General features: G+C 35.1%; 1 protein-coding gene across 3 annotated transcripts; it reads right to left on the reverse strand.

The window, feature by feature from the left end:
• Nucleotides 1–585: 585 nt before the first annotated feature.
• LOC147406368 (polygalacturonase inhibitor (DUF639)) lies at nt 586–18,946 on the reverse strand. Of its 3 annotated transcripts, XM_086434366.1 has the most exons (10): nt 18,602–18,943; nt 15,768–16,002; nt 12,919–13,005; nt 12,487–12,656; nt 11,381–11,523; nt 10,128–10,305; nt 9,435–10,038; nt 7,553–7,665; nt 1,868–2,111; nt 586–1,039 (listed from the first exon to the last, which is right to left on the reverse strand). In XM_086434366.1, the coding sequence occupies exons 1-10, from the start codon at nt 18,766–18,768 to the stop codon at nt 815–817; spliced, it is 2,166 nt and encodes a 721-aa protein (XP_086290492.1). In that variant the 5' UTR covers nt 18,769–18,943; the 3' UTR covers nt 586–814. The 3 variants fall into 3 exon arrangements, with proteins under 3 accessions (XP_086290492.1, XP_086290493.1, XP_086290494.1); XM_086434367.1 differs by lacking the exon at nt 12,919–13,005; XM_086434368.1 differs by lacking the exons at nt 586–1,039; nt 7,553–7,665 and having other exon boundaries at nt 1,874–2,111; nt 18,602–18,946.
• Nucleotides 18,947–20,481: the final 1,535 nt, after the last annotated feature.

Genomic DNA, 20,481 nt, shown 5'->3' on the forward strand with positions numbered 1-20,481 from the left:
AATCTGTATTATTCTCCTTGAGTAGCTCAAGGGCACATTATTATTAGAAGAAAAAATCAAAATCAAAATTCTAAAATTATATTTCAAATGGCCACCTTTTTCAAAATGAACACCTAGATCAAAAATACATCTAAATCTTAGTGCTCACCATCAAATATCAGTCACTAACTGTAGAAAACCTTTGGTAAGGTAAAATTAGGAGGTGGGAATCACTATCAACTATTTTTAAGGCAATTGTAAAATTCTTTCAACAAAGAATTTGGAGTCGAATAAGCAAATCATATCCACCATTTGACAGCCAAGTCTTCTGTTAACAAGACCCTCATTAAACTCAAATCACAACCCCGAATTTGATCCCTAGTGAGACACTCAAATCTTGGAGAAAATCGCAAAAATCCCCCTTGTAACAACTCTTTTATTACCCAGACCGACCTTCGATTAACCCAAAACTAAATGATCGAGAATTATTATTTAGATGCATTATGGCTTGTTCCTACTACTCAAACAAAAACAGAACCCAAAACCACCTGCCTAATGTGGATTCCAAGGCAAAACCGGTTACCTTTGCACTCAAGACTATTAGGCTTAGGCAGTATAAAATTTTCATATTATAAAAGGGTAAACAAAGTAGCAACACTAACAAGGGTGCGTGGTGACAAAGGCATTTACATGGTATAGCTTTCTGTAACACATAAAGACATCTCTTTCCAGTCCATGTTTTATCAGACCCAAAAATAAATAAATAATATACACAACACAGGTGATTTGTATCGAAAAATTAAAGCTGAATCTCTCACCATATCCATACAAGTTGTCATTTTCTTTTCTTGTCTTCCAATTTGATTAGTTCAACCGGAGCCGCTGGAATCCTAACCCACCATTCTCTTACCCGCCTTAGCCACCTGTCACTGTCATCTTTTCTATATGGCATTTCCCTCGTATAAAACTCGAGGAATACAAACATGATCAAGTATTTAAGAGGCACAAATGCAAACATTCCAGCCATGAAGACCAACAAGAGAGCAACCTTATCTGTCGCCTGGAAAGCAGATGAGAATTTTAAAAAAGAAAAAATGTTTAGTGCCATAAATTTGCACTCTGTTGTAGGGACCTATAATATCAAATGCAAAGCATGAATGAATCAATTCAAGTCCAATGATTCTGGCAATGTAGTTGTCCGTTCTTTAGTCAACCCCAAATATTTGGATAAGGCTTCGATGATAATGAGAGTATGTTAAAAGTATATTCAAGTTTAGAAAGCTTATTTTGTTCCTTGATTTTTGACTACTACATTTGCTGGTAAATGAACAACTTTTTTAACTCGACTTGGGTCTTTTGGTGCAATTTTTGTTTTATATTTTATCAGATTTAGACAATGCAATGAGCATCTTCACAATTCCGTGTGCCAACCAAGACTTGTTTTGAGGTCACATCACAAATTAGAAATACAAACTAAGACTATGGATGCTGAAACTACCATTGGAAGTAAAAAAATTATTAAATACTAGTCAGGAAAAATAGGAATAAAAAAGTATATGAGAGAAAATTCTTATGTAGATCTTCCTTCATTGTTATGATCCTATAAAACATTAGGGTTTGTTAACAAGTGCCCTAAGGGCACATGTCAAGGTGCATTAAATACATCTAGGAAATTTAATAATGCCCTCAAAAAAATTTCTTTTTTACCAAAAATACCCTCAAATGCTTATTTTCAAGGTGTATTTAATGCATCTTAATATGTGCCCTAGGGGGGCACATGTCAACAAAACCCAAAATATTATGTGTGAAATCTCACACATTTCCATGACTCAAAAGATTTATTCACTTCAAATATTAGTGAAGTGCTGAGTATAGTTAAGAAACAAACCTGAGGAAGTGCAGAAAATAAGAGAGCCCTTAGCTTGAGAAGAATAATATTTCCAGCTTGAATTAGTGTTTCAAGTTGAGAGATGCCTTCCTGTAATGTAATAAGCTGCTCTACTGCATTCTTACTAGGGGGAGGTGTGACTCTAAAGGCTTCCAACGGCTTTCCTTTGTTAAGATACTTGCGCCATAGCATGAGAGCCGCTAGGCACAAAAAAATGCATGGCAGCACATACTTGATCCAACCCCTGTCAGTCAGTTAATTTTACCATTAAATTCCCTTTTAGTAAAAGAAAAAAAAAAGAGAGAGAGAATTAAGGGTTGGTGAGCAGCATAAGGTATCCTACATAAAACCGAATATTACATGTCTCAGCATTTAATTCTTATATGTAAAATATGGTCTTCATGGATGGTATTCTATAGCTTTTTCTCCTAAGGGGGATTTGTTGTGGAATATTCAACCCTTTGCATTGGATTGGACATTATGGAGAGAGGAATGATTGAATCATCAATAATGAGGGATGCTCCTCGGAGATAGTAGCACTCAAAAGTCAAAATCAAAGCATCATTGTAAAAGTGTATTTCCATCTTGAGTGAATTTAGGGGATCTCTCTTTTGGAAGAATTTGTACCATATAGGGGTAGAATGTTGGACAATCAAGAAGCATTGTGTTAATAGATTGAGCATAGCTGAGATAAGGATGATGAGATGAATGAGTGTGAAGAATAGAAAAGATAAAATTATAAATGAACATAATAGAGAAAAAGTAGGGAGTAGCTCCAAAAAATGCATAAACAGAGAGAAAGCCTATTGAGATGGTTTGGGCACATTCAACGAAGACCGGTTATAACCTCGAAAAGAAGCAATCTACAAATTGAAAATTCTAAAAGAGTGAAAGGAAGGCCCAAAAAGAAGGTTGATTGAGATAATAAAGACCCAAAAGCCTAAATTTAACTCAATTGTTCTTGCCTGTGGATTTTCTAAGTCTACTTCTGATCATGCAATGTTTGTGAGGTACTCTTCTGGTGGAATTAGTGTTGATAGTTTATGTGGCTAATATCATCATCATTGAAAGTGATCCAAGTGATATCTCAAATTTGAAGACTCATCCAACCAAACAGTTTCACACTAAAGACTTGGGTTTTCTTCCTACTTCTTGGGTATTGAAGTAGCTCGCTCCAAAAAAGGTATTAGTTTGTCTCAGAAGAAGTATGTTCTGGATTTGCTATCCGATACTAGTACGTTGGATTCTAAACCAGTTGATACTCTCATGGATCTCACTACAAAACTTAATGTTGAACGAGGGGATATTTATCCTGATGCAAGGTGTTACCGTAAGTTAGTTGGCAAACTAATCTACCTGACTGACACTCACCCATATATTACCTTTGTTGTGGGAGTAGTTAGCCAATTTATACATGCTCCACAGACTCATTAGGATGTTGTATTTAAGATATTGAGGTATCTAAAGGGGTCACTAGGCAAATGATTATTATATAGACCTTCACCTCTTATATCCATTACTGGCTTCTCATATGTTGATTGGGCAAAGAGTCAGACTGATTGTAGATTTACTTTTGGGTATTGTACCTTCATGGCAGGTAATTTGATGCTTGGCACTGTAAAAAACAGCAAGTTGTAGTTTGTTCTAGTGCTGAAGCAGAATACATAACGATGACACATGCTGCATGTAAGATGCTTTAGGTTCAGAGTCTTTTAAAGGAGATGGGGATTGAAGTTCTTACTCCTATGCTTATGTATTGTGATAACCATATTGCTAGTTATATAGCTAGTAATCCAATATTCCACAAGAGAATCAAGTCCATTGAGGTTGATTGCCACCTTATTCGTGATAAGGTGATGGCTAAGAAAATATCTACTCCTTATATCAAGTCAGAAAATCAGTTTGGAGAAATTCTCACAAAACTATCGTCTAGGAGTTCCTTTCTTACTTTTTGTATCAAATTGGGCATGTCAGATTTGTATGCTCCAGCTTGAGGGTGACTGTTAGAGTTTTTAGTTAATGTCGTGTGAGCCCAATATTTAAAGCCCACACGACCAACCACATGTTTTTAATATAAAAGAGAAGCCAAACCCTATTGGATGGGTGACCTACTCATTCTCTTCTCTAATTTCCTCCTCTCTTTAATCCTACTCTTCTAACAATAATCAAAGAGGGATTTTATAATGCAAATGTACTCACATGTCAAAAGTTGTGCCTAAATAGCTAAACCAAAATATCTCCTATCATCATCAAGGAGAGAAAATATTGGCTAGTTAATTCGCCTCTCTTTGTGGCACGTGATAGAAGTCAAATCACTATGATAGTTTTAAGCATGTAAGTATAAAGAATGTAATTGCTTAAAGAAAGCAGGTGGAACATACAAGTATATTTGAGTTCCTTGTTAGCCTCAATACAAAGTTTGAACTGATTAGAGTCCAAATTTTAATAGAAAAGTTTCTTACACTCAACCATATCTATGCTCAAATCCAAACTGAAGATAATAGAAGGTATGCCATGCAGTAGCAAAATGTTCCAACTTAGAATCAGTCAGCACTTGCATATATTGCATTCTCTCCAAAAAGAGGTAAAGTGAGTGGAAAAGGTTCAACAAAGTTATAGAAAAGTTTAAGTATATGAATGGTCGTACGGTGGAGCATATTAAAGAATCACGTTGAGACATAATGCATCAATTCAGAGCATATTACTTTGTCAAGTACTACTGCATTTCAAGCTTAGACAATGATTCATGACATGCCGGTATAGATTGCTGCACCATTAGAGAGGACGATCTCAACTTCTGGGAAGAATTGGAAAATATGCTTTGCATGTTGTCCTAATTAGAAAGTACTTTTACATTAGCATCTGTACAATGTTCAGGGATCCACTTTACTTCTCACAATTACTTTGATTCTCCGTTATGGATTATTGATTTAGGTGTTTTAGACCCTATGACTGGTATGTCTTCATTGTACTCCATTTATTTTATTTGTTCTAGTAGGGAGAAAGTTTGTATTGTTAATGGTTCCTAATTATAAATATCTAGAAACGGAAGTGTCAACTTCCTTTCAAGTTTTCCCTATCTTATGTACAACATGTTCCTAATCTCTTTACTAATTTGTTGTCTATTGGTAGTATTACAAAATCTTTGAATTGTACTGTCACCTTTTCTCCAACTCTTTGTTGTTTCAGGACTTGGATTCAAAGAGGACGATTGGCAATGGTCGAGAGTACATGGCTTGTAATTTCTTGATAAAGCTCTAATAACCCATGAAACACATCACTCTAGTAGTTTCAGTATTATTAGTAGATCTTTAGTTTTTATATTGCTAACGTTAACCTTTATTTACTTTTTCTACTACAGATATTCAAGGTGAAGTTAGTGAGTTTGCTAAACACTACATTTCTTATTTGCTGAGTAGTAACAAATAAGGTATCACATACTCCATTGTTCACCTTAATGTCTGGGGACTTTCCCCTACCACTTCATTGTTTGGATACCACTATTTTGTATCATTTGCGGATAGTTGTACAAGGGGTATTTCACAAGGTTAAAAGATGAAATATATTTCATTTTCCATACTTTCACAAGATGATCCATACCAGTGTAGTCAAGGGGAGCACCTTGGCGCACCTTAGGCAGGGCGGACCGAAGGTCCCTTAATACATGTGAGGTGAGGCGCACCAAGGCACACGCCTTGACTACACCTCAGTCAAGGCACATCAAGCGTATGCCTCAGTAAAAATGAATTAATTTGTTTAAATAAGACACTGATTTTAGATTTGATTGTATAATTTTGAACATACAAATAAGATTTATTAGGAAAATTCATTTTTTTACCATAAAAAATATTGAATTTTACATTTGGTGATTTTTACTCAACCCAAGCTCATTAAGGCCTAATCGACTTAGGCTCTATAAGGGTATAAGGCTAGTCTAAGGTAGAACCTGCCTTTTTTAAGACCTACTTAGGGCTCAACAAAGCCTTACTATTACTTTTATTTCTACTTTTTCTTCCTTTCTTCTTATTCTCCTTATTCCTCTCTACCTTTTCTTCTAGTATTAATCGTTTTTCTTCTTAAAGTGTTGAATATTATAACTTGTTCGTAAAAACTCACATTTATACATGTGATAATTATAAAATATCTAGAACCCAACTTTCACTAGTTTATTTTATTTTATTTTTTATAAATTTATTGTGCCTTACTTTACTTAGGCATGCGCCTCGCTTTGCGCCTCAGGCACTAGGAGGCCTTTGCACCTTTGCCCTTAACCACACTGATTCATACTCAGTTTGATAAACTCATTAAAACTTTTTGTTCTAACAATGTGAGGGGTGGAATAATGTACTTGAGACTTTTTTTTTTTTGATACACGGAATTGAACATCAATGAACCTCTATAGACACAACACAACAACATGGTATAACTTAAAAAAAAAAAAAAGCAAACATGTCCTAGAGTTGGTTTGGGCCCTCTTATTTTGTATTAATATTCCAATCTTTTTGGTTGGAGGTTGTTCTTTAAAACATCTTAGGCCTTTGAACTTCAAATGTAATGAACAAAATGCCATCTTGAGTACTGGACTTATAATCTCCTAGATTGGGCAAGTTTTGTTATTGTCTGTCGATCTACCTTAGGTTATTGAACTATCATTGGAGGTAATTTGATGACATGGAGAAGTTAAAAATAGTCAGTAGATGCTCAATTGAGTGTACATGTTGGATTTGCCTAGGGCACATGGTACTAATGAGTTATGAGTTGTTTTTGCTCAAGTTGATAAAGTTATGGTTAGGATACAACACTAAAGGTCCTATGAATTTGTATTGTGATGACAAGGCTGCTATCAGTATTGCTCACAATCCTATCCAACATGATCAAAACTAAGGCTATTGAAGTGGCTCAACACATTATTAGGAGAAAAGTGAGAGATAGACAAATGTGGATTATGTATATCACAACAAAGCTGCTATATGCCACATGAATACTTTTCAAATGTTCAAAATTTTAGCTGTTGGCCACTAAAAATATATTGCACGTTTTTTTATTCCATCACTTCTATAATACCCCACTCCCACTCCCACTCCCATTCCTACCAAAGCATCATACTCTCAAAAAGTCACACATTTTCTCTCTAAGCTAACATCTATCTTCTACTAATTTTCACCTGTTGCTTCTACTTGTATTTCAACTTCTGTTAATTCTAATTTTTTTTCCCAAATTTATGAGTTTATGCATTCTTGGCTTCTTGCATAAATGTGAAAAATTCAAATGTAATAAATTATAATCAAGTTGGGAATAAAGTTGAAAAAGGAAAATTCTAGGGTGGTTGTATTTTTTTTTTTCCATTTTTATTACTTTTTTTACAAAAAATTTGTTATGCCACCGGATATGTGAGATATGTGATGTGCGATTTGCGAATCACATGCAAATAACATATGCTTGGTCATATACCATGGCATATCCTACTTGACAACATTGTTGATATCTTAACCAAGGTTTTTTAATCAAAATAACTAGAGTTATGTCAATTTACACTAAAACAATAAATAAAAAGTTAAAAATGTGAGAAAAAACATGTGTAGGGACTATATACAAGTAAATTATTTTAAATTACCATCAAAATGGAAGAGGATATAACAATAATGTATTTACAATACACCAGGCTTCAGCCAAAAGAAATATTACCTCCAACTTGCATAACAGATCAACATCAAAAACACTGTTGACTTGAAAGGGTCTTCCCATGAAGTCAAAAAATAAAGCCTCTCAACTAATTCAATCACCGGGAAAAGTAATTCCTACCATCAAACAAGAAAGAAGAAAAACCATTACTTTTAGATTTTATCAAGGATGTTTGACTAGTTATGCTTTACAACTATTCAAGTGTCACTGAATCTAAAAATAAAATCATCATTTTTAATTTTTGGCATCTTCTAAGGAACCTATGTTATCAAATAGCATCAAGTTCAAATGTGAGTCTTGCACTGTTTAGTATGGGGTACCGTCTGATATTAGTTTTACTAGTACACAAGCTGCCACTTCGGACGTTTTGTTTTTTCCTTTTGGAGAGTAAGTTGTTGAATCCAATCCATGACCTCATGGTTTAAATCAATCACTTGAGCTACAGGCTCAAGCAAGGTTTAAAATTTCATTTCAAATGAATGTTTCGGTCAAGGAAAAAAATCAATACTGTGTTGATAATGCGGAATACAAATCAAATCAATGGTTAAGGGTTCCGATGGAAAATTTGAAATTATTTAGATTTCACTTATTTGGGTCTAGATTTATTGTTTGAGATTATTTTAGATTAATTATTTAATTAATTTTTTGTTTTAAGACTTTAATTTTATGGTTTGGGGACTTATTTTCATATTTTATTGGCCATGGTCTTAGTATAATATTTAGAGGCAGTTTAGTAACTTTAGCTTATATTTTAATAAAGTTTATTAGGGTTTGAAAATTATGAGAGAAAATTACGAAAATTAGATTTATTTATTTGGTATTTTAGTTTGACTAGGATTCTTGATTTATTTTCTTTATATAGATTGTATTAGGATTTTTTTTTAACAATGAACAACGAAGATTTTAATGAATAAAGAACGAGTTTCTTTGATGGAGTGAAGTGAGTTATTCACGATTCTTGTTGTGATTCCAAGGTTTTATCTTTTTATTCCTTTCTCTTTTTTTCTTCTAATCTTTATTTTTCTTTTCTATTCTTTTGTTTTTCTTGATTTTCTTTTAGTTCCTTGTTCTTGATTTTCTTGATTCTTGATTCTTGAAATTCCTTTCTTGATTTTTGATTCTTGAATCCTACAAACCTCAACCCTTAATCCTTCCCCACTGTCTTTACCTCTTATTTCATTAGTACTTTTCATATTTCCTTAACCTTCAATCCTTACCCTATAAACCTTAACCTTTAATCATTTTCATCTATCATACTAAAAATGTCATAAGTGCGAGAAAAAAAAATATATTTTACTTTTGGGTTTATCCTATTCTAAGCCTAAATCCTTAACCCATTCCTAAACCAAATTCCCTTAACCCCATATTTTCTTACCTCCCCTCATCGTCCTGCATCAATTGACCATGGTTTAAAATTTTGTCTCATTTCGTAATGTTTCGTACAAAACATTTTGGAATTTCAGCTTGCCAAGACAAAACATGCAAGAATCTATCATTCATAGCTTGAGAGATTTGAGCCATCACGTCATGTATTAAGGTCTCAGCCTAGAGCAAATTGACTTAAGGAGTAATCTTGGTTTTGGCATAGAGCAAGCAATGATCCATGTGTGAATAGAAATTCCCTGACCGAGGTTTCTATTGTCTTTCTCAGATTTGTCTCATGTATATTGTTTGTTTCATATTGTTCACTATGTAGTGGCAATACAAACGAGGAATATAAAGTTCATTCATGCTAGGCTTTTTTCAAAACATACCAAAATTTATAATGCTCACTAGCTTTAGCTATTTTCCACCAAAAGCTAATTTTAGCCTGTTGGCTAACTCCATTGGAGGTGTAAAACATGAATCTAAGCACCAATAGAAAAAGGGAATAATCACGGTTTACCTTCATCACGGCTACATTTGTATCGATCCCCTCCACTTTCACTTGGTCCACAGTTGCCTGGGCTGCCTCTGCTCTACCTGTGTCACATTCTGACTGTTTCACAGCCATTTCAAGAGGATTTGTCTCTCCAACACAAACATCACCAACCAAGAATTCTGCTTCTCTATTTGCATCTTCTCCTTTTGGTAACATGAACCCAAGTCTGGTAAGTGTCAATAATGAAACCGGGGATAGTGAAGTATGTCGTTTCACATTGTCTGATGAAGTCCCAACACTACCATGTCGAGGGGTAATAGGAGTCAAAAGCTCTAAGCGACTTGATAGAGTTTCCAAGATCACATCTCCCCCGGGAAGCTTCTCAGCTAAATTGTAAGCAAGTAAAGTCTTGTAATGGGAAGGAAAGATATGGAAAGCCTCTCTCACGGCACGGTAACGAAAGACGCCTAGAGTGGCTTTTGCAAGTGCTTCCAGCTGCTGAAGTTCTCTAAGGTTGTACCTTCTAATGAATCTGTGAGCGTGCAAGATCTCGAGACTAATTTCCAACCAATAGTCACGGCGTGAATTGCCTTTGAATTCAGGGAATTCCAAATAAACAGGCTCTGCTCTGTAAAAGAGTACAATTAGAGTTGGATCTCAAGGTCTATATGTACTAAGATGTGAGTGTTCAACAATCATAAATGGCAGAGAACGTACACAAATGTTGATTTGTACATCATGGCTTTATCGAAGATACGAGCACCCAATGGTCCTGTCAATTCGGGCTTTATGACCTGCTTTAAGTCCGTTGCCAGATCATATCTCACAGCCTTGTCATATAAACCAACTCCGAATGACTCAAAGTAGAGAGCGTAATTGGTCATTGTCAACCGCCCTGCCAAAAATGGGAATTTCATTAAGTTAAAGCTCAAGTCATTAACTGTCACGTTAAGTTGAAAGGTTTTTTATTCTTTGGTGCAAGCCTCTGAAGAGTTCAAAGGTGTCTTCTTTATAGGGGAGATGGGAGTGGGTCTGTAGATTGTCTTGATTGTTTTGGGCATCATTTTGTTTGTACTCTCTTTCGGTTAGCTCGGCCACTTCTTTAATGAAATCTGCTTTTACCAATCAATGAATAAATACAGACATACATATATATATATATATATGGGAAATGTTCAGCAACAAACATTTTGCCAAACATTTTGGCAAAACATTTTTCAAAACATGGGTTAGAGGTTTTGGAATGGGCTGATTTTTGGTGAGGATGATCTTTACGGTGAGGAGATCATCATCACCAAAAATCAGCCCATTCCAAAACTTCTAACCCCATCAAAAATGGTTTACAAAAAATGGACGGTCCACGATTTTTCAACGTGTAAACTGAGGCTAGAAGTTTTGGAATGGGCTGATTTTTGATGATGATGATCTCCTCACCGTAGAGATCATCCTCACCAAAAATCAGCCCATTCCAAAACCTCTAACCCATGTTTTGAAAAATGTTTTGCCAAAATGTTTGTTGCTGAACGGGACCCTATATATATATAGTGTTCGGCAGCCAAAGTTTTGTCCTATATAGCTAAAAGTTTCCCATATCGGACAAAACACTTTGGCTATGTTATTGGGTTCAAGAGCCAATATATATATATATATATATATATATATATATATATATAATATATTGTGTGGCATATTCTAAGTGTCTGAGTCGGAAAGAGAACCAAGTAAATCTGATGAGACAACGATACAAGCAGAAATTATAAGGGTAATGACCAAGGCAAGCCATGTTTGTCTCAACCGATCATTCCAGCCAAGTCATTTTTGTGTCAACCAAGTCATCTGAGGCTAATGCTTCTCAATTATCAAAGATTTCCCAAGTTATTGTGACATTACATCAGGGAAAACAACATTTATGCTAGAGAAATCACAAGGATACATAGAAGATCCAGAGCTGAGATTAAGACAAGCCTCACCAGGCCATGCAGAGATTCCAATGTGTTGCAGAACTGCTTGTGTTGGAACAGTACCATCAACATCTAAGATAATTTCTCCCTCTGCAAGGTGAAGGTTCGAAGACAATGGTGGTCCCGATGAATGTTTTGCAGCTTTTATCACCCTACAATAAAAGAAAGGCTCATCAACTGAGATATATCATTCACTAGTACATAGTTAAACTACTAGTAAAGAAGATTAATTTGCACCTTTTTTTATAGGTAAAATCAATATATATAAAAAAGAAAAGAGGGGAAGCGACCATTAATCAAGAATATATAATGGAGAAAACTAATCATCACATTCAAGAACGTCTAGAAAAAAGCCATATAGGTTTGTACTTGAATTGGGCTCAATGAGGACCTAAGACTCATTTGCCTTGGACTTAGTCAAGTATTCATCTTTTGAGGTTATAAATAAGAAGTTGCATTTGTTTATTCAGCTAAATGAAGACTTCATCCACTTAGAATGAAAGAACTAGATTTTTGGAAATATTTTCTTATTGAGAGGAAGACTCGCCCAATAAGAAATTATAAGGACAACCTATACTTACTGGGGTAGAGAATATCTTGTAGATGATTGCATAAGAGAAAATCCTAACCTGTGAACACCTTATTCATTTTTATTTTTATTTTTAGTTTTTTGATAAGCAAGTCAGCAGAATTCATTAAAAATGGAGAGCAAGGTCGGCTGAAGTGGCCCGCCAAGCAAAAAAACAGGTACATATGAGTTAACCAGTGAGCACCTTATTCATGAAAGACAATTTATTTTATTTCAAATCAGTGTATCATGTGTTAAGTGTACATTGGGACACAATAAGTTGACCAGAAAGAAAGGTTAGGGGCTAGGACAAAGTATGAATGCTTAGTTGGTAAAAAAAAACCTTACTAAAAGAAAACATAAATTAACATTAAATACGTATATAAAAAAAAAAACCTTGGGAAATAGGAAATAGAAAAATTAAGACTATATACGTAACAAAAGCATCTACAGCAATGTTTATGTCCTGTGAGTTGTTAAAATATTACAAAAAGAAGACTTAAAAACTCGAGTTTGCAGTATAGGTACAGAAGGAGCTCTAGCATACTTGTCAAGGCTCCCAAGGTACTTGTCATATATGAGAAAATGGAGTTGGCCACCTGAAGAGCTTGTTAGCGCATCAAAAAGATTGTGAACAGTAATTATATCCGCAATACAAGTACATGCGGGAGCAATGCGTGCAAAAGCTTCTGGTCCAACAGTTTTCTTGTCATCTACCTGATGGTGAATAAAAAAAAATTAAGAAAATATACAGCAGCCCACATGACAACCCCATGGGCCATGAGTTTGCAAAGAATTAAGAAAACATACAGCAGACCCCACACGATAACACCATGGAACCATGAGTTTTCAATAAAAATACTTTAACAAATTGTTGAGATAATATTCTTTTTAGGCTTAAGATTGCATGTGATACCACTGGTGTGCTGGGATTTTTTCGGTATCTATAGGAGGTAAAAATGCTGAAGCAAACACCAACCTGAACAGCCATGCTTGTGGAATTAAAATAAAATAATGACCATCCATCCTCATCCTCAACCTCTTGATTATTACGAGAAGCAGTTTCCTATGATACAAAATAGTTATGGAAGCCTCATCAAAACCTTTCTAAAAAAAACAAAGAGAATTGCATCAACTTGAGTCCTAGTACTTATTTTTTAAAATCTTTAAAAGCAATTTTATCAAAAGTCATCATTATCAAAGCCTTATCCCAAAGAATTGTGGTTGGCTCTAAACAAATCATGTTCCACCATTAATTCTGTCTAAGCCACATATTTTGTCATTTAAAGTGTGTTCAATGTTCACATCAGCTTTCCCTATCTCAATCCATGTCCTTTTCAACTTCATTAAAAGTGAGAAGCGAATTAATCAATACATTAAAAAGGAGAAGAGAAAAAGTGGATCTTAGAAGAAGAAGAAGAAACAAAAAAATAAAAATAAAAGCGGAGAAGAACTAAGGAATAAGGGTATACAAATGTGATCCCCGCTGTCATAGTATAATGCACAAAAATTTGGTGTAACAAAACCTCTACTAATAAGATGATCCAAAGTGAGCAACTAACCGGAAACAGTTAACCAATCAAAGAAGGAGAATTTTGAAGGGACTTTTGTCCCCCGAATGGTGGCAACCAAAAAGGAACCAACCCCATGGGGCTCTAGAGCATTTCTAAAAGAGTTGATAGAGAAGCATCTTTTTTTGTTGCAAGTCCATTCCCAACAATCACTCCCAGAACACTCCAAGCGTAAAGAGTCCAAATTGGAGGATAGGTCAGCTAGCTCCTGAAACTCCCAATCATTGAAAGCCCTCCTAAAACCCAATTCTCAAGAGGTTTCAATCCCATTGTGAATCACGAATGCAGAAATGGACAAATCCCTTTTTAGAGGAAAACTTATAAAGCAAGGAAAATAGAAAAGATAAAGAGGTTTCACCATATATTAGAATATGTGGGGGGAATCCTCAAACACCTTTGAAGCCAAGAGCAAAACAATCATCCTCATAACCCTACATAAGAATGAAAGTACGAGGCCTTGGAAAAGTCAATCAGAGAGTTGATTGGGTGTTCAATTGGTGGAAAGATCTCATGGGCGGTGGAAGATGCTTTTATATTTTTCATGGAAAACATGAAAGATGGAAACTTCATTCTAAGTCTGAAATCAATGGTGGCAGGGGGACCAAAATTTTACAAAATGCTTGGTGGATAGAAATAAAGACCTTCATGGGGAGAAACTTTAAGATATGAGAATACTCAATAAGGGCTTCCATTCCACCTTTGGTCCGTGCAAATGATTTTCTTTAGCTAATATGTGGTGGATGATTTCATAGAGATGGAGAGAAATCTATAGTAGCATGGAACATGGAAGACTAAGGATTTTGGTAGTCGTTGATCTATCGAAGGTCTCAACAATGGTGAGAGTAAACGATGAAGGAATGGCTTATTGAAGTGGATTTTTTTTTTTTTTTTTTTTTGAGGAGTTGGATAGGTGGTGAGGCAAAAAAAAATAGACGAAAAAATCTGGGAGTTTTCATTCGCTTGCTTCAAGGATTCACAAGGAAAAGGTAAAAAATCAAGTGATTTTTCAACTTTCTATGGTGAAGATGTGAGAAGGGGGGATGAGATGGCAGCAAAATGCCAGTATGGAAAGGTTCTTTGGTTGGGAATGCCTAGGTCAAGCTCAAGTACAATGGTTTATAGAGTTGGGTTGGTAGGATCTTATCCAAAGGCATAGAATATATGTCTGGTCCTAAGAAGAGGGGTTGGTGGTAAATGGGCAAAAGCTGAATTGAATTCAGTGCAACCTAAGGGTAGTCAAATCAATTCATCGATCAAGGGGACTAAGTGGAGATAATCAACAAGAAGTGAACACTTGGCAAGAGATTGTTGTTAACTGCCAACTGTTACCGGATATAAACTACATTCAAGCAAGAGTTCTTTAAGGGTATGTTTAATTGCACATGGAAAATAGGGTGGGAGGTGGAAAACAATTTTTGATGGAAAAAGTCATTTTCATGTGTTTCATTGATTTTTATGATGGAAATGGTTTTCCACCTCTTCAAAAAACCCAACAAAGTTTGGATTTCATTTTCGCACCTATACCCATGAGAAAATGAAATCCAACCCTATTTTTCATCTCTAAATCAAAACCCTAACCCCAACTCTTCTTCTTCTTCCACCACCACCACCATGGCCATCATCACATTCACCATCTCCGTCATCATCGCAGGTGAAAATGCTTTCAGTAGTTAACTGACTAAGATTAAGATGTTTCTATCAAGATTGAAGAAGATTTTCCGTAACATATACAATAGACTGCCAAACTCACCTAGAAACATGATATGTGAAGTAAAGAACTCTATGTCTTCTTTCGAGTACAAGAGAAGATCCAAACAAGGTGAGGAAGGTTTTGCAAGCAATACCACTTCATTATATGCCATGTCATGTTTCTCAATACCTAACACAATGTGAGGAGTTTTATTAGATGATTAGTATATGCCACGTCATGTTTCTCAATACCTAACACAATGTGAGGAGTTTGATTCGATGGATATACTAGTTTGGTGGGAGTTCCCTCCGCAATTAAAGAGGCCATACAAAAAAAAAAAAAAGAAATCAAACCCTCTAGCATTGTTCTCAAACCCACCTTTTTAGATTCTTTACCACCAATGGAACCAAAATAAGACTCCTATGATTTAAAATCCTAAAAATGCACCATGTAGAAATTATAGGGCATAATACAAGGAAGATTTTTAGAATAAGATCCAATAGAAGAAGTTATAGTAAATTGCATGGTTTTTACAAATATCGATTGGTATTAATGGCAGTGTCTCACTTTGTGTAATGATTCATTCTCTGTGCCAGGGGCTTCCCATGCAAGCATCATATCGAACATCAAACGACGGAATTGCTTATCACTCAAAAAATCTGGACGCTGAGTCTCCAACTGAAGCGCATGGAATGAGCAAAACTCTAACAAATTCCTAGCATAAGTAGATGGTTGCTTAACATGGTCTGGCAGCTCATTCTCAAAACGGTGCTGCAATTCTTCAGTTGGGATTTGTAGGATCCTGTAATTGCATGAACAATAGTTAAAGGCCACTAAAGTAACCACGAAATTAAAATGTTTCCTCTAGAGATACAGTGGTTTTATTAAATAAGGTTCCATATAGATATATAATATTAGCAGCGACACTACATTTTGAAAGAATTTATCGTACCCACGGGACAAAGCTAAACAAATACATATTTTAGTTTCAACTATTTTACATGTAATGTTAATGTATAACATATCTTGATAATATAATTCTATGCTGTATATGTAACATGAACTAATCTATTAAAAACAACTCTATCAATATATGAAATTAAATAGTACATGCACGACACATTAAATGATGAACGCTCGAGGACCACATGGAAAAAAGGGTAAAGCTTTTCTTTTTGAGAAAGAGACAAAAATCAGCCAATTTATAGCTTTATGAAAAATGAATTATAAGATAAAAATCCATGGACCATAATTTCAAAATTTACTTGAACTCCACATTTGATAGTAAGGACAAGCTCTGCAGTTAGTGCTCATGTGTACCATTCATAGTTGATGTTGAATGCCTAAGAGAGGCTTTGTAATGGCAATTAGATGACTGCAATGGCCAGCATCAAGGTTTATACATAATAAGAAAACATGAATAATGATAGTGTTAGCAATCCTTGATTTTGGCGCAGCACTCACAGTGGTGGTAATGTAAAATGGTGGCAGTGGCAGTCGAGAAGGTGATGATGTTTGGATGGCAATGATTGTGGCAAGAACAATGGTGGTTTGAGTCAAGAAATTCAAAAGTGTATCAGAAACCTCAACCTAAAACCATAATTGGTGGATATCGGCAAGGTCGAATTCAAACAAAATGGGGAACCCGACTATCACCAGTTTGTGAGTAGAATCACACCACTCAATGAAAATCTCTCTTGGCATACATGGTTTTGTACCCCAAAAAAAAATTCTCATTCAACCACAAAATATCATGAGTACATCCTAATTTATAAACTTATCCATTCTTCCAAAATAAAATTAAAAACTCCTAATTAATAACACCTAATTAAACTCAAAGAAAGTCCTAAACTAAACCCTAATTATGCGGATTCTAGGCCCACTGCTCAAACTTAGGCTTGAGGCCATTGCACAACTATAAGGGTCTTGGGTTAGGGTTGTATTACAATGCAGTCTCTTTCTCATTTTATAAAGATGCTTCACAGTTATTGACAGATTGTAATGTGATCTTGCTAAAGATAATAAACATACTTAATTTGCCCCTAAAAAATGATTAGTAAATCCAAACATTATTACATTAACAATAAAAAAACAGCATAAGGGAACCATTGATGCATAATCAAAGGCTAGTGGCTAGTCATTACTACTTTGTTACAACACTAAGAGATAAGAGCTAAACTATCTACACCATTACCACCTCAGTGCTTTTAGTGAATAAATTAGGTTTGTCTCAATTGGCATCAGAGCCAACACCACATCTTGGGCTTGAATCCCAAATGGGAGACATGGAGAAAGGACTACCTAGCAGCTCTAAAAGAAAAAAATAAAAATAAAAAGGGTACCATAGTGAACGCCACCATAGAGGGGAAGGGCTACTTGGGGGGACCAATATAGAAGGGTACAACAGTAAAAACCACTAAAGAGTGGGCCGCCACAAATGTCGACTATGAAGGGTATGAGTGTGATGTGTGCAACCCAAAGATATAAGGACCAAATTTTCCTCACCATTATCACATAGGTGCATTTGGTGTTTTAGTTAGGTTCATATCAATTGATATCAGAACTAGCACCACGCCTAAGGCTTGAACCCCAAAAAATCTCATAACCAACATCTTAGTTAGTTTCATAGTCCGGCATCAAAGATAACCTAGGAAAAGGGCTACCTTGGGTTCCAAAAAAAAATAAAAAGAGTACCACGTGAAAAGACCCCACAGAAGCGGATGATGTCAGCTGTAGAACTGGAGTAGTGTATTATGACCCTAATAGATAAGTACTCAACTTTCCGCACCATCATCGCCTAGCTATACCTCGTATCTTACTTGCCCGTGTATCCCCAAAGTTGTGTTAAAAAAAAAATTGTTTCTTTTATTCAAAACAATAGCACCACCAAGAATTTGGATTGAACCCAAACCCAAATTTTACTCCATCAAAGAAAATCCAACATGATCTTCACTATGAACATAATTATTCCCAAACAAAGAACACAATTGATTAAAAAAAAATTGTTTATTTTATTTAAAACAACAGAACCACCAAGAATTTGGATTAAACCCAAACCCAAATTTTACTCCATCAAATAAAATTCAACACAAATTTTACAAAATCTTCACTACGAACAGAATTATTCCCAAACAAAGAACATGATTGATATATTTATTTTTATTTTTACAAAAGCAACTACAACTACAACAATATTGTGTTAGAACAATTGTGACTTCATCACGAAAACCCAAATTCTAGAATGAACCCAAAAACCCAAATTCTCTCCATCAAAAAAAATCAGCAAGACCCTCACCATGAAGCGAAATTATAAAATTAAAACCCAATTCTTTCCAAACCAAGAACAACAACAACAACAATAAATGATGAAAAAGATAGTAGAAATGAAATGAAAGAATTACTTGGAACAACGTGCGAGGACGGAATTAGCGATGGGAGAGAGACCAGAGATGGGTTTGGGAGTGGCATCATCTGCTGAATCTTCACCAGACTTTCTACCTCCGCGAAGGATTGATTTGAATGAGCTCTGCCGTATAAAATTCTCGAAAATTCCAATCCCACTCTCCATTTACACGACTTCAGTGGATGTCTCTCTCTCTCTCTCTCTCTCTCTCTCTCTCTCTGGGTGTGTGGGTGTGCAGGTTAAGCTCTTGTCACCTTCCAGCGCAGGTTAGAATCTGAGAGAAGAACTGCTGCAGTTGAAGAAGCCAAAGTAAACAAAGCAACCAAAGCAAGGAAGAAAGGAATTTGGAAAATGGATTAAAAAAAGCAAAGCAAAAGTTCACCAATCAATCATCAAACGTGGGTGGGCCCTACTTCCATTTCTCAATTCTCAAACAATCCAAGTCACTTTAATTGGTGTGGTGTCCGTGCCTCATTTTCTTCATCTTCAAAACATGCTTTATTTATTTATTTATTTATTTTTTTCAATCCTAGATTAACTAAGCAAGATACGTCCCCTAACGTGGTATGTGGTACAACCATATATTTTCCTCGTGACACATAATTACATACATTTATGAGGATGTAATGGTTCTAACTCATGCCACGTCAAGGAGCGTATGTCAGAGGGGGTATCAGAAAATCGCTACTTTTTTACTTATTACACCATGAAACTATGCTAAGAAATGTAAATTATATTTACCCTATAATAATTATCCCGCTGTTGGTAAGGGTTAACTGTCACAATCAACGATTGATCATCAATGCTGCCAATCAACAATTTCTTTTTAGGTAAGTTTTGAAAATCTTTTTTTAATCAACGCCACTGATGAACTATCGTTGATCTCCATACTTAGTTGTTAACAATCCTACCTTTGAATAATCCCAAAAATTTGATTAATTGATTGATATACAAACGATGACTAGTGAGTATAGGTTACATGATTAATTTTGAGAGTAGATCCTCTGTAGTGTTTTTTTTCTTATAGTTCTTTGTAGTTCAATTAGATGATTCAAGGAGTGCCACGTGATACAAAAATAAATATTCATTTCATTGAAATGTCGGAGTTAAGTGATCATTCATTATCAATCCATCTCATCAGATTGAAAAAATAAGTTTTTATTTTAATGTTTTTTTTTTTTTTTTTTTTTTTCAAAATCATGATAGCATGGTTGATGAGCTAGATATTAGTTTTAAGCATAGCCTCTCCACTACTCAAAATGTACCGCAAGGAACTACGGGAAAATTGCAACACAGATTATCCGCTCCCCATTGTTTTCTACCTTGCCTTCAACTATTTTAAATTAAAAATACTAACTTGTTTTGAAGTTTATAGGTTGAAGTAGATACAATCTTAAAGTTGAAGATGATGTCAAAATTCAATCGTTTTAAACTCCTCCAAAAATCCTATCTTGTATTGAGATTTAAAGGTTGAAGTAGATATTATCTTAAGTTTGTAAATAACAGTTCAAAATTGTACTTAAAGAAGTTGAAGATGAGGCCATTTGTCTCTTTTATCCATTAGTCTTGCATGCCATCAATTTCAAAATAAGTGAATGTGTTGGGGACCGGAAAATCAAAAAATAAAAATTGCTCGCATAATTTTTGCCATGATCCACCAATCACATTAATCCGAATGTATTAAATGACATTCACAATTTACAAAATTACCCTCATTAGACTTGACATGACATGCATTGGAGAGTGTGAGAGCACTCTCATGAGAAATTCTATAAGCAAAAAATCACTCGGGGAAATTGTTTTGCTCAGAATTTTTTTTCTCACAACGCTCATAGAAACCAATCAGATTAACCCACGTGTATTGAGAAATCACCCAAT

This window comes from Akebia trifoliata, chromosome 3, assembly GCF_017979445.1.
Source record: "Akebia trifoliata isolate Shusen 1 chromosome 3, ASM1797944v1, whole genome shotgun sequence".
Taxonomy (NCBI): Eukaryota; Viridiplantae; Streptophyta; class Magnoliopsida; order Ranunculales; family Lardizabalaceae; genus Akebia; species Akebia trifoliata.